The sequence below is a fragment of the Gadus macrocephalus genome, chromosome 13 (assembly GCF_031168955.1).
Source record: "Gadus macrocephalus chromosome 13, ASM3116895v1".
NCBI classification, from domain to species: domain Eukaryota; kingdom Metazoa; phylum Chordata; class Actinopteri; order Gadiformes; family Gadidae; genus Gadus; species Gadus macrocephalus.
In genome coordinates, this window is record NC_082394.1 from 21,937,374 (window position 1) to 21,952,650 (window position 15,277).

The window sequence follows — 15,277 nt, forward strand, 5'->3', positions numbered from 1 at the left end:
ATCAATGTCTCTCTCTATGGCTCCCTCTCATTCCTTTCCACTGTGTATTTATATAGATTGAACAAGAGAGGATGTAACGATAACTCCACGAAAATAAAGGCTCCATGGCTATAATAATTTAAATATAATTAACTTATAAAGCGTGTAACAAGACACCGAGATGATCTGGCTGGCTGACTAAAAAGGCACTGAATTTGGAACTTATAACACTGACTAAAAAGCATTGCGATCATAAAAGGTGACCATCTGACAAAAGCACAAATCTGACAATAGTTGGACTCGATCCGACAACCTCTTGCCTTCAGACCAAGCGTCTCTATCGATTAGGCCAAACTGACCACACGGTTTATTTTGGATTCACTGATATATATCTATATGACGCTATAACTAATAACAAATGAGAGGAGAAATCGTCACAAGCAGATCTGTGCTGAACTTATTTGGTCTGCTTGTCTTGTTCAGCGATTGGGCGCAAACACTTCAAATGCATTGGCTGAGAGAAAAGAAGGGTGGAGTTTATTAGCATACTAGAGAGACGCCGTATGTTACGCGCGTTGTGATGTGCACAAACGCGTGTATTTTACCCGCGGTTCGATGCTCAAAACAGCGTTTTTTACGCACGCTCTTGAAAGGCTTCATTGCGGCGTAAAAAGCGGCGCAATGAAGCCCACCAGCTTTTCGCCGTTTTTCTACATTTTACTGCGTTTTTTACGGCATAATGAAGGTGATACGTGACTGAATGAGGGCGTTTTCTGTCGGGGATGGCTTGCCATAGATACGTGGTAAAGTTGTTCAGAACGCGTGCTGATACGCGTAAAATAGCGTTGAATTGAGTCGCCCTGGGCTTGCCATACGTTAAGGTACGGCCACACTGCACGCGTTAGAGGCGTTAGAGGCATTGAAAATTGGCATTTGTGCATAGGGAACCATTGGTGTAGGCACGTAGACGCGTTACTACAGTAAAACGGCACGTTAGGGGCTTTAGACGCGGCATACGCACGTAATGACGCACGTAAACGCAGCAACGCGCCCAATGCGCAAAGTTCAAAATGTTTAACTTTTGAAGTGCCTACGCGTGGCGCTTAGCCGCGATAGCCAATCAGCGTGGAGCTTGGCCCGAGTCACTGGCAGAGAGTAACGAGTGACGCTTGCACAGAAGCATATGGCGGACATCTTTCTTTATTCTGGGTGGAAATAGTTACATGGTTACGCCATTAAAAGCGTTTATGTAAACATTTTTAGCGAGAAATGTGCATTTTACTTTCATAATGTTTGCTCGGTGAATGGGCAGCGTCTTTGGTTGCTAAGCAACCTCAACGTCTTTGGCGGACTATTTCTCTGCTGATCAACACTACGAATGCTGGAAACACACCAGACACATCATGTGAAGTTATTTAACCCGATTATTGTTATTTATATCAGAGATTATTTAATCCAACCTGATCGAAGCTCTATCATGCACCCAAACACGGCGGCGTTTGGGTTTCTTACCTCGGACTCCTAAATCCAGCGCAGTGAACGTGGATGCGTAGGCGCGTTGAACCATTTTTGTGACACACAATGATCAAGCATCAGGTTAGGCGCGTTACTCGCGTAATTTAACGCGAGTAACGCGTGCAGTCTGGCCGTACCTTAAAGGGTAATTCCGGTGTAAAATGGATTTGTGATATGTTTTGTATGATAACGAGTTGAAACGTTCATTTTGCAGCACAAAAACCGCATACAGACGCTTTCTTCAGTTGGCTGTTTTTAGCTGATTCTATCAAAACGCTATCAACTTGGAACGAAGGAGGCAGGGGTTATGGTAAAAACTAAATCGCTATTTTAAACCACTTAAAAGGCTAGAAGTAGCCCGACACTTCTTTGGTAGTATAATAAGGGTCTTAACACGAGGCATTGAGAACTTTGTAAGTGTACAGATTGCTTATTAAAAATGACATTTTATACACACATTACCATCAGTAGATCACCCGTCGACGCCATTTTGTTTTCAAGATTGATAGATAGATTGACGAACACAGAGATTTTGACAACCGTCAGCAACACGCAAGCTCTGTGTTCGCCAATCTACTTATCGAGTCTTAAAAACAAAATGGCGTCGACGGGTGATCTACTGATGGTATTGTGTGTATAAAATGTCCTTTTTAATAAACAATCACACTTACAAAGTTCTCAATGCCTCATTTTATATGTTAAGACCCTTATTATACTATCAAAGAAGTGTCAGGCTACTTTTAGCCTTTTAAGTGGTTTAAAATAGCAATTTAGTTTTTACCATAACCACTGCCCCCATTGTTCCAAGTTTATAGCATTTTGACAGAATCGGCTAAAAACAGCCAACTGAAGAAAGCGTCTATATGCGGTTTTTGTGCTCCAAAACATTGTTTCAACTCGTTATCATACAAAACATATCCCAAATCAATTTTACACCGGAATTACCCTTTAAGAGACGCAAAGCAGGTGAAATCATCTGAAGGTTAACGAGATTCTAACATTTGCGAATAAAGTGTACAATGGAAACATTGGAAACAGGACATTGTTCATGTTTAATTACACAAAGCATTCCATTCATTGAGTTACAGTGCTAAGTTAGCGACCAAAGAAAAAGGTAGACCACTTCGCAAAATCGAGATCACCAAAAGTAATGGCAACGTTAGTGTTGTTACTCTGACCGTTCTGTTTGATATTGTGGAGAGGGTGTGGAAAGGGTTAATGATTCAGAGCATGATGCATTTTAAATGGCATCACTTTTGGTCTTGTGTCTTTTCTTAAAGCAATTGTTACTGAAAATATCATAGCTAAATTACAACCAATAACTTCGGTCATTGAGGGCAAAAATAGGCCCAGATTTTTTTATTTACTTTTACAAATCAAGAGTAGGCCTGATTTGACTAATGGGCTTTGCATCCTTTCCTTCTGCCCTTGTAGTCCATTTCAAAGACATGCTGCCCACCAGCTTTCAAATTACAGTGATGCCACTGGTGGCTTTGTATCAATTTAATTCACATAACTATCCCTCCCTACTATTTTGTAGTTCACCAAAACACCCTGAAACAACTTGAGTCTCACATTCTCATGCCACCATACACCAACAGTGCAAGCAGGCCAATGGCAACCAAGTGCGCAGTCCTTCCTCTCTCACTTTAAAAACCACCAGCCGCCACTGATACATACATACATACATACATACATACAAACAACCACACACACACACACACACACACATAGGATGCTCCTCATTCTCTCTGAATGTGTCCTGTGTGCAGCCTGAGAACCTTCTGTACCACAACATGGACGCCAACTCCAAGATCATGATCAGTGACTTCGGCCTTTCAAAGATGTCTGAGCACGGGGTCATGTTCACGGCCTGCGGAACCCCCGGATACGTGGGTGAGTGAGAGGGTTGGACCGGTCGTGGTACCCTCCCACACTGTAACCAACCAATGGGAGAATACATCACATCACCCATTACTTTGATTGGAGTCATTTGTTAAATATTAAGTTATTACTGAAAAATACATTAATTAAAAGAACAAAAACACTGGGAAATGGCCCCTTGAATAATTGATCCTTGATTCTTTCCGCGTTGACTATTGACTTGGATGCCAAAGCCTGTGTCATAGTGATCTGCCTCGTCGTCTGACGTCCTGCCTGCAGTTCTGCAGTTCTGTAGTTATGTTTTGCGGTGGCACAATGCTTATCAATGGAAGATTTCCGCTTATGTTCCACAACAATGTCGCATGCAGTGCAAAATAATTTTCCCCCACTTTCACGTAGAATACCAGGATACTGCTTTTCGCGATCTTTCGCAATTATGTTGGTCGGCAAGTGGGAAACGTTGGATGCGCACATACCCCCCTGAATTTGCGGTGACTGGTTGATGTGGCGTTGAAGTTGCAAATCGCAACATCGCGAAATCCTGGAGGGTCTGGTTAGGAGAGACCCCTGTGTTTGTCCTAAAATGACATACTGTTTGATTCTGGTGTGTCTGGTTTCTAAATGTCTGGTTGTTGCTACTACTTTAGAAACCTTTTCTTCCTCGTTTAACTCTGTCTTGTGTTGTCCAACAGCCCCTGAGGTCCTGGCCCAGAAACCCTACAGCAAAGCAGTGGACTGCTGGTCCGTAGGGGTCATCTCCTACATCCTGTAAGGAGGCCTCTCCCACCTGCACCGCTCCATACACACTCAGGACCCATGCAGGCCGCCAATCAGAGTCTAAATAGATTCAGACTCCAGCTCCCATTTCTTTATTTTCCATCACGATTGAAAGAAAATCGTCTTTACACAGGCTTTAAAACATTATGCCCCTTTCACCTCATATTTGTAGCGGAACCCTAAAAGTTATATAACAAATGTTTTAATAGAGGCACGGCACGACGCAGAGCCTGAATGTAGCGGGATGTCAGTCCTCCCTCTCTTTGTAAAGACGTTTTTGGATGACAATTCAAAACATTGTTTTGGGTCTCAGCTGTTGTGAGCTTTGGGCTTCAACATTGAAAACACGCTGACAGAAAGAGACTTTGAGAGCAGCTTGAGCCCATCAGTGAAGCTGTTGTCTGTCTCCTCCCCAGGCTGTGTGGCTACCCGCCGTTCTTCGAGGAGAACGAGAAGAGTCTGTACGCCAAGATCATGCGGGCGGACTACAGCTTCCACAAACCCTTCTGGGACGACATCTCAGAATCAGGTGAGACCAAGTTCAGGTCCAGCATACTACTCATACTGATCAGGTGATAGAGGTCCAGGTCAAACTACTCCTACTGATCAGGCTGTTCCTGCTTGGTTAATTGTTATTATTTTTTGTGTCCTTTGGACGTGTTTGATTAGAAATCTCAACCCGGTATCACGCGATTTCATGCTCATGCGCACGAACGTTAATCTATTGAATCGTGTTCCAGAGCACGATAGTCCGACTTTTTTCGTGCTACACAGAACTAAAGTAAACCAATGCATTCTGAATGGGAGTGTTCTCAGACAATTAACGTGCTCCACAAAACGCTACGAGAGAGAGAGAGAGAGAAAGAGAGAGAGGGAGGGACAGAGAGAGAGAGCGAGAGAGAGGCTTCAGAAAGGGTGTGCGCAGATAGTACAGTGCACCCTAGTTATGTTTATGCCAAAACCACAAATGCTATATATATATATATATATTGCCTAATTATATATATTGCCTATATATATATATATATATATATATACATATATATATATACATGTATATACATATATACATATACATATATATATATATATATATATATATATATATAGGCTATATATATAATTAGGCTATAATTATATTATTTAGCGTGTAATGAGACAATCTATCACCAAATTGTCGAAGATGCTTGAGAATCTCTGGAAATATCAGCATGGGAAACATGGGGACAGCTTTTGGCCACCCGTTTCTACTTTCACCTTTGATTCTGAGAAATTATGACAATTCACGGATATATTAAATGCAGGTGCGCTGCTCTGTAGGCAAACCGCGAAGGAAAAAAGGGTAGCTGCTTCATCTGTTCTTTTTAGAATTGTATGTCTTGATGTTTATTTTGGGTGCACTCACACTAGGCCATCTGGCCGTGGCCGTTTTAGCACCTAACCGTGCTCAAATCTGCCAGTGTGAGTGTGGCCATTCTGGCCAGGCCGGGCCAATTTGGCCACTTGGGAGAGGTGTGCTGCTACGGCACGGGCCGCTACGGTACAGATGCTAATGAGCCGACACGCGCACACGCACGGCTACGCAACCTGAGCTGGATGACGTATAGTCCATGCGACGACCACGGACATAATAAAGGCGACAAGCCTCCTTTTCCATTAAACGGTAAACATATATCCAAATAAGCAACAGACTCAGCAAAGTGCGAACTGTGTTCTGTGTGTTGTTGACCATTGTTGTTAGAACTCTGACTGGCGGCAGACTTTATGGTCCATGCAGCGGACGCTTGGCGATGACGTGTTACTTACGACATGATGACGTATGTACTAGTGGTGAAACGGATCAGTGTGTCCACGGTTCGGTTCAGATAACCGTTTTGGGCCTCGGTTTCGGATACGGTTCGGATTAGGATCATGTCCGTGATAGTAAAAAGGCAGACTTTTTTTTGACGGAGGGTTTGGGGGAGAAACACAAAAATGAATGAGACCCACAGGCTATTTGCAATGTGTTAATTGACTGCAATCAGACAACTTGCAAGGCTTTTTTGTGCAATAAATGTTCCCCTAAATGCATTTGAAAACATGGTGCACTGAGTGTAACATGTAAGGGATAACGGCCGACGAGGCTTAGAACTCTGGCGACGAGCGCAGCATGAAGCCAGAGTTGCCTCTACCTGTCCATTATTTCCATCGAACCGGTCGACCTCGAAGGCCGTTATCCCGCTTATCACCCGTTTGTATTTATCTCCCGTATATTTAGAATATAATTGTATCAATTACTTTCTTTAAATTTAGGAATCGTGCGCTTGAACTTCAGAAAACAACCTATTACAGCTACCGTTACACTGGAGAGTTACAGTTTGTTTTGAACGCTGACAGGCTGAAGGGAGGGGCGGGAAAAGTCTCATTGACTCGGGCAGCACTGGAGAGAATGCATTCCGCTGGGTCCTAAACACCCTTTGTATCGGACGTAGGCTACAGTAGGCAAAATACGCTACATAAGGCAATGCCTTCATGAAACCGAAATCCGCGGATCTCCAGAATGCTCCGAACTGTGGTAAACGAACCGAACGGATTCGGATACAATTCGAATCCGCTGCAGGCCTAGTATGTACAAGAGCCTACCGTGGCCAGGCCACAGTTGCGACGCCCAACTGCCACGGCCAGATGGCCTAGTGTGAGTGCAGGCCCGAGAACAATGGGGCGATTTGAGCATGTTTAGGTGTGAAAACGGCCAACGGCCACGGCCAGATGGCCTAGTGTGAGTGCACCCTTCATCTAGCCATCTATTGTCTTGTTTTTGGCTATGTGAATGAAAGTCTGCGTCGATGCCTCGCAAGTCCAGTGTCGCGAGCGGACGTTGCCATGACATCTAGAAATCGTACCGTATTTAATGGGTTATCATTAATATTGATGTGTAGGGGTTGATTATAACTCGTGAATAATATTGTTTATACCACGGTCTGGGGGAATACTCGTATTCTGATTGGCTGCAGGGCGTGCATTAACTCCTGATATAGGCCTACAGACACCTGCTAAGTAGTTCCAGTCAGTGTTTAGATTCTCTGCCCGAGCCCGAGGCCGACGCGGGCCAGGTCGGGCCGATATTTCCCACCACTATCCTCGGGCCGGGCCTTTGATCGAGCGTTTTTATTTTTATTTTATCATTGGTTTACTGGCCTAATCTGAGGAGAAATCTATGCCATAAACAAAAATATTATAGGCCTTTATTACACGGGTCTTCTCAATGCCGTGGAACGCTCCGTTCACTTGCATGGGTAGTAGTCCCGTGACTTGTCAACCCCAGCGTCTTCCGTTGCTAAGCAACGTCACCGTCTTTGCGGACAGATTATTTCTCTGCTGATCAACACTACGAATGGCCAAAAGATTTGTATGCCCCCCCCCCCTTAAATAAATACTATGGCAGAATTATTATTATTATTCTCATTCAACTTGAACATGTGCTTTTACAGTAGAGTTGTGGAGGGATGACGTATGTTGGCCAACCCGGAAGTGAGCGTCGCCCTGGGTTCCCTTGACAAAAAGCCAACGGGTTTTTCCATTGGATTTTGGATTATTGCAGAAACATTTGCATGTTTGAAGCACCTCCTCAAAAACTGAAAATAAATAAATAAATAAAAATAACCGTGCTCCAAAAAACGAAATGTAAACCAATGCATTCTGAACGGGAGTGTTTCTCTGATTTTTCCATGCTACACAGAACGAAATGTAAACCCATGCAAATAAAGACTTCATGGTCATAATCATTTAAATATCATTATCATCCTGAGTATGTAGGGTGGTATTCTATTTTTTTCAACAGGCTGCATCCAGTCACTTGACCGTCATGGTTGCTATGGTGGTTGCTATCGACCGCCCCCATCTAATCCTTACATGGCTCTAAAAACCACGCGGCAAAGGAGCTGCCGTCAATTGTCTTGCTTTTGTCGTAAACTAGGGTCCGATGGTTAAGGCAGATATTCCAAGGAATCCTTAAAAGGCAGCTTGGATATTTGTATTTTCTGCAGTTTAGACTTCTTCCATAACCGATTTTTGAAAGCAAAACACCAAGCTCATTGATTTAACGAGGCAGGGTTATTTGAAACAATTTATTAAATAAATATTTGTGAGAGGTCATTCCTTCTCCTGAGTTTGCTTCCTATTTATGTCTAGTGTACACCCCTACCGTCCACAAGCATCCCCCCCCCCCCCCTCCCCATATGGATTTGGAGAATTGTTGCCACGTTCCGGTGGTGGAGGTATCATATATATGAAAGAGGGCATTCAATTATACTACAATGATCAATTAGGAGGCCGAAGCCCTAAAGGAAGTGATGCAATAGGTGACTGAGTCGAGAACCTTTAAGTAAGCTGTACCTTGGCGTCTCTTATATATCAAAGGGGGTCTCAAAGGATGCATACGCTTCAACCTGTGGCTCCAGCCCTACAGGAAATGACTCAGCAAGTGCTCCATCTCGTTGCACCTCACCCAGCGGCTAGCTTGCAAGATTTTGGCCTGAAGTTCTTCCCAGACCTACACCCTAGCCATCCAACATGCATATCTGAGAATCAGGCCTCTCTTTAATAATGACAAAAAGTTATGAGAGAAATACACGTGAACTTTTTTTTATCTCATAAGCGGCGTGGTGCCGGCTCCTTTTGACCTTTTGACCCCAGACTTCAAAAACGTGGCCACAGGCCAGCTGTGTCTACACCCCTTAAGCCACACACGTACACCTCCATCCCACAAAAAATGGGGACTAGAAACTAACCTCTGTCTTATGTACATTTACTGTACTGTTGGAGGTCACGCCCCTTTTCCGGACTTTTCGAGATAGCTAGGGATGCTAAAATGTTTACACACATTTCCCGGGGCCCCGAGAACGACATATCCAAGATTTGGAGTTCTAGCCCTTAGAGAAATAAAGTTTTCCCAAATTGACTGTCATTTGGACTAAGCCCCTCAGAATTGTTGCCTGCACCTTATGGTTCAGAATGTGGTGGAAAAACAGTTTTTGAGAAAGGAAGGTCCTACCGCCCTGAAATTTGAATACCTTATTCTAGGGCCTAACTGGGGCCCCCGCACAGAAACTTGGCCCGGTCGGACCCCGAGGGCAGGCCCCCCCTTCAAAAACAAGAGAATAGATGGCTAGATAAAATAAACATCAAGACATACAATTCTAAAAAGAACAGATGAAGCAGCTACCCTTTTTTCCTTTGCGGTTTGCCTACAGAGCAGCGCACCTGCATTTAATGTATCCGTGAATTGTCACAATTTCTCAGAATCAAATGTGAAAGTAGAAACGGGTGGCCAAAAGCTGTCATATTGTTAGTTATCACAGACAATTTTAAATAGAAACGGGTGGCCAAAAGCTGTCATTTGTTAGTTATCACAGACAATTTTCAACAATGAATGATCTGTACGGAGCTCCTTAAGGGACATTAGGGAGAACGCTCCCGGGCAGAACCTTCGTTTGGAAGTCGTGCTTAGTGACACGACAAATACTTCCAATTGAAATGCAAAATTTAGAAAATACGTGTCCCTGCTCACGTTTCAATAGATTAAATAACGTGACAGTGTCACGTATTTCCGTGAGACCAGGTTTGAGCGTGTGCATGGGTTGAATTGCGTGTGTCTCACGCCGAATGCATGAGACTTGAGAGCCCTGTACTTACGTGACACAAACCAGCACCGCAAACGTTCTCTCCTGCTTGAGATGACGTCTTTCTGTATAGGTTTATGGGTCTGATGCGCCGATTTCCCATGCTGATATTTCCGGAGATTCTCGGGCATCTTCGACAATTTGGCTATAGATTGTCTCATTACACGCTAAATAATATAATTATAGCCTAATTATATATATAGCCTATATATATATATATATATATAGGCAATATATATAACTAGGCAATATATATATATATATATATATATAGCATTTGTGGTTTTGGCATAAACATAACTAGGGTGCACTGTACTATCTGCGCACACCCTTTCTGAAGCCTCTCTCTCTCTCTCTCTCTCTCTGTCCATCCCTCTCTCTCTTTCTCTCTCTCTCTCTTTCGTAGCGTTTTGTGGAGCACATTAATTGTCTGAGAACACTCCCATTCAGAATGCATTGGTTTACTTTCGTTCTGTGTAGCACGAAGAAAGTCGGACTATCGTGCTCTGGAACACGATTCAATAGATTAACGTTGAAAATCGCGTGATACAGGGTTGGAAATCTAAACCCATATTACGTTCTTACTTTGACCAATCACCTTACTGTTTTTCTGTGAAGTAATAATATAGATAATAAATACAATTTAATAAAAATGTGAAACTAATGAACAACTTAGTTAGGGTCAGAGTTAGAGTAAAGTATTTTTCTTGTCAATTTAGCATCAAATCTTTTATTCACCAAATCAGCCATGTTATCCACTCACAATTGACACCAAAGAGAAGAGGAAAGTTGAGTATGGAGGAGTATTCGTTGATGCATAGACTTTTTACAGGAGAGGGCCCATGAACCATTAGAAAACGCATCCGTTCCTCATCTAAGGTCTGGGGACAGGCAATCAAGAACTGTGAACACCATTGTCTGATTGTGGTTGTTAATGGTTCACATATTTGGATTAGAAAGTAAGTATTTTCAGAGACTTACATACAATTCTAATACAGATCGAGAAAGGAATTAACTGGTCAAAACAAGCTCCTTGTTTGGTAAATCCTTTACCTGAAGGGACCAGAGCTTTTATTTGTTCATATTTATTTATTTAGTTATTCATGAATACTAAAGGAGATTACATCAGACATCAGTTTTCCTCTCTCTTGCTGCTTCCACAGCTAAAGACTTCATCAGGAACATGATGGAAAAAAACCCAAAGAACCGCTTCACCACTGAGCAGGCGCTGAGTCATCCCTGGTGAGTCCTCACTAACTATCCTCACTGCTCACTACTCGTACACCAACATCACTAAGAGCACCAGGCCTCCCTTGTGAGTCCTCTATAACTATCCTCACTACTGTTATAACAACATCACTAAGAGCACTAATTTGTCACATATGTGTCACAACGGGTTACTTTAATGTGTTACTAATTTGTAATTGAGTAACGTGATGCTAATGTGATGATAACTGCTTGGCAGGATTTACGGAGACACAGCGAGCGACCAGGACATTTACCAGTCCTTCTGCGAGCAGGTCCAGAGAAACTTTGCCAAATCCAAATGGAGGGTACGTAGGCCCATGACCACCAAACTCTAGACCTAGAGCCTCGGTCGGTAGAGCCCACGACCTACACCAACTCTAGACCGAGAGAGTTAGTCAGTCAAGCCCACGACCTACACCCAACTCTAGACTTGGTGCGTTTGTCTGTGAAACCTCAGAGATGAAATCGAGTAAATCGAGCTTTACTCGAGTTTGCGGCATCACGTGACACACCACCATACTCCCCACGTGTTTTAATACCCCCTGTGAGGAGACCTGAGACCTGACCCTTGATGAGACTGTGTGATGAGATCTATGTGTGTCCCCCGACCGTGCGTCCCCCCTGACCCTTCGTCTCCCCCCTGACCATGTGGGTGTCCCCCCTGACCGTTTGTCCCCCCTGACCGTGCGCGTCCCCCCTAAACAGCAAGCCTTCAACGCGACCACCGCCATCAACCACATGTGTAAGCTGCAGCAGTCTCGCGGCGAGACTGGCCCCGGCATGGCCCCGCCCGACTGGTGTGAGGAAGAGGGCCCCTGTCTGGACCCAGACCCCAACCCCCCAAGTGCCGCCGAGCGCACGGCTGCCACCCAGTCCGAGGTGGCCCTGCCCACCCAGCCCCTGATCGCCTCCCCGGGTGCCGCCGTGTTCCACTCAGAGAGCAGCGCCATCCACAGGCCGCCCCTCAGGTACGGCCCTGCTCCCGCCTCCATGAGGGGGGGGACGGGTTTGGCCTGATGCCTGCAGGGATGTACAGTAGTGTGTGTGTTGGCACGTACCTACTCATTGCGCGTCCTGGCAGTAAAAAATAAATTAAAATAATAATAACTTGGTTGTGTAGCATCTTATCCTAGCTATCTTTGTTGCATATGGGTAATGGGTTAACCTAACAATTGTTATTGTAAATTGCTTTGCACTTGGTTCAATGAACATCCTTAATGTACTGACAGCGATGTATTGTTTCTCCTTCTTCTGACAAATGCTCTTACTGTAATTCTCTTTGGATAAAAGCGTCTGCTAAATGGCCTAAATGTAAATATAATGAAGTGTATATGTGTCAAACGTTAATAAGTACAGTATAAGTGTCTCTATTCCGATATAGAGCATTGGCATTCTGGATGTAACTCAAGTAGGTAGGTACAGATGTGTTCTTGGTATGATGAGCATGTTGAGCTGCCCTTCATGGTGTCCTCCTCTCTGGTGTTTCAGCGCTGATACTGTGGAGAGAGGGAGGAACCAGAGGGGACAGACGCTGCAGACAGGGGTGTGTTCTGTCATGTGATTGGCCGGACCATTCACATCCTAGGTCACCCAGGTAAGCGTTTTATCGATAGGTGTGCCTAGCCCCGCCTTTTAAATGGCAATGTTGTGATGACCATGAGCTCTAAGAAATGTACCAGAACAGACGTCCCTGAAAGCAAAGGTCCCATTTTTGAGTCCAACATCTACATTTACATTTAGGGGATTTTGCTAATGCTTTCATCCAAAGCGACTTACAACCATTCATTTACACATTCACACACCGACGGCGGAGTCAACCACGCAGGGTGACAGCCATATGGCCGGATGCAGTAAGGGTGAGGCGTCTTGCTCAGGGACACCTCGACACTCAGCTAGGAGGTTCCGGAGATCGAACTAGCAACCTTCTGGTTACTAGTCAACCCGCTTTACCTCCTGAGCTACCATCGCCCGGTACATCTAAATTTCTTGAATGGCCAAGGCCAGAGGGGACATCGCCTGTGTTTCAGTGTAAGAGAAAAAATGCCAGGACTTTTACTTTCTCAGCTTTTCTAGAATGTTTCTCATGGCAAATCACAAAAACATTCTTTCTTCAAAGTTCTTCTTGTTCTCCACAGTTTTCTCACGCTGTTTTCAACCGTCCTTCACTGCTCTGTGAAGACATCCAACGCTTTCCTGAAGTCTGTTCCTGTCTGCTACTGTCCTTAATACAGCATGTGGTCCCAGATATACTGTTATGGTAGAAGACCTTCAGAATTTCACGTTTTACCATAGCCCGGCCATTCGCTCTGAGGGAGTTGACTGACGTTACGTATATGGTGTGTTGTCTTCATCCTGCCACAGGAAAGAAAACAGCTGTGTGGAGCTTAATGTTGAACCAAACACACACACACACACACACACACACACACACACACACACACACACACACCTGTACAGGCGCACGATGTTGTTAAACACACGCAGACACACACACCTATACAGACGCATGCTGTTGTTAATCTTATATATCTTTATGGTGTTGTTTTTACTGAACTGGATTTCAATATTATCAAATGGGTCTTTTGAGTTTACCTTTACATGCTCTGTAATGTCACATTTCTGTGACATATATACATATATTTATATAGTCAACTTCACAGTTGTACTCAGCATTCAGATTCTGGTTAACACATGACTCATGTTATTTGACACGCTTCGAATGTAATTTTTATGTCAGGTATCCCGTTTGCAGGTACAGAAAGAGACTTAAGTCAGGCTCTGCACCTTGTGCGAGGTCCTGCATTGTCTATCAGGGGGTCGACCTTTCGGAGGTCTCTCTGGTTTATTTGTTTTATTTCAACCTTTGCAACCTGTATAGCTCTGCTCAGGAAGGAGCCAACCATTTCTCTGGGAGTGGGTTTTATATGTGCCACATTTCAAGCCATAATCCAGTGCATCGATGCAGTGCACTATAGTCGTTAAAGCGGCAATCTCGAAAATCTTTAAAGATTTTCATTTAAATAAATGTCAGTTAAGTCACTATTAATCGCCGCATGAGGTGACACCATGCTGATGGAGCCTCTGGCCCGCGGGTTAAAGCCCTTGCATTTGCAGTTTTATGATTGTTAGGAACTGGTTGTCATGGCGACATTACCGCCTTACATTCAAATCCCAAGAGTCACGGTGAGCGGTGCGTTTCTGCTTCCAAGCAGTGGTGGTTCCGAGAGGGCAGGACGGCCTCGCTCTTCAACCCACCTACCGGAGCAGGGCGCACGTTTGATTCCCGCCATGGGTGAAAGTCCTCTGGTACATATGTTATGTTGTAATGCCATGCTCATGGGTTCTTTGCTTATTTTCTCAATAAACATTTAAAATCACTACGAAGTGTCTGTCTCTACCATTTCCACAAACTTATTCCAAACTGTGTTCAGAGGCCTGTTTCAGGTAGCTGGTTTTGAGGCAACCCCGAGTTTGTTCGCTCTGAGTTAATGGAAACTCTGGGTTTTCCGTTTCAGGTAGCAGGTTCAGCGCAACCGAGAGTTAAAGTGGAAATGAAGCACTGAGAACAGTGTCAATTTTTTGTTTGTTTTTTCATTTTTGGAAACACATGGATTTTCATCAATACTGAAATTCAAGTAGTTTCACCGTAAAATGACATGTTTATAACGACTTTCGCCTCTAGGGCGCAGCCATGTTATAAAAACGCAGGCGCTACGTCATCAGAATGGTTGGCTCTTTAAAATAAACATGTTGGATATTGGAAGAAGAACAGGGGGGTCCTTTTGTATTGCCCCTGGCTGTTCAAACGAATTTTATCGGTTAAAGGAGAGCGGTAGAATAGTTCATTTCCATGTAATTCCCGTCAAGAAGCCTGAAGTGCTCCGAAGATGGTTAGCTGCATTGAAACGCCTCAGCCCCCCAATGGGACCAGGGCAGAGAGTATGTAGCGACCACTTTATAGAGGCTGATTACATCTTAGAGGGAGCTTTTTCTGAAGATGGGAGATTTGTTCGCCGTCCCACCAATCGCCTGAAGCCAGATGCTGTGCCAACTATTTTTAATTTTAGTGGATATAGTGCTGGAGACACGGACATACCCGTCAGATCGGACCCGGGCGCTGCTCTTATGCGCAGCGAAAGAGCGCAGAAACGTGCTTGCCAGGCAGAGGAACGAGAGGTACACTTAGCTTCTACTACTAGAGAAACAGATAAATT

General features: G+C 44.2%; 1 protein-coding gene across 3 annotated transcripts in view; it reads left to right on the forward strand.

Annotated features, from left to right (window-relative positions):
* The window catches only part of LOC132470486 (calcium/calmodulin-dependent protein kinase type 1D-like), a 60,313-nt gene extending 45,873 nt beyond the window's left edge, over positions 1–14,440 (forward strand). For all 3 annotated transcript variants that reach the window (XM_060069155.1, XM_060069157.1, XM_060069156.1), the window contains exons 6-13: positions 3,267–3,390; positions 4,071–4,146; positions 4,572–4,684; positions 10,979–11,057; positions 11,281–11,368; positions 11,769–12,031; positions 12,552–12,657; positions 13,199–14,440. In XM_060069155.1, coding sequence (XP_059925138.1) covers positions 3,267–3,390; positions 4,071–4,146; positions 4,572–4,684; positions 10,979–11,057; positions 11,281–11,368; positions 11,769–12,031; positions 12,552–12,624 — 816 coding nt within the window. In that variant the 3' untranslated portion in view covers positions 12,625–12,657; positions 13,199–14,440. The remainder of the gene's footprint in view (positions 1–3,266; positions 3,391–4,070; positions 4,147–4,571; positions 4,685–10,978; positions 11,058–11,280; positions 11,369–11,768; positions 12,032–12,551; positions 12,658–13,198) is intronic.
* The last annotated feature ends 837 nt before the right edge of the window (positions 14,441–15,277 follow it).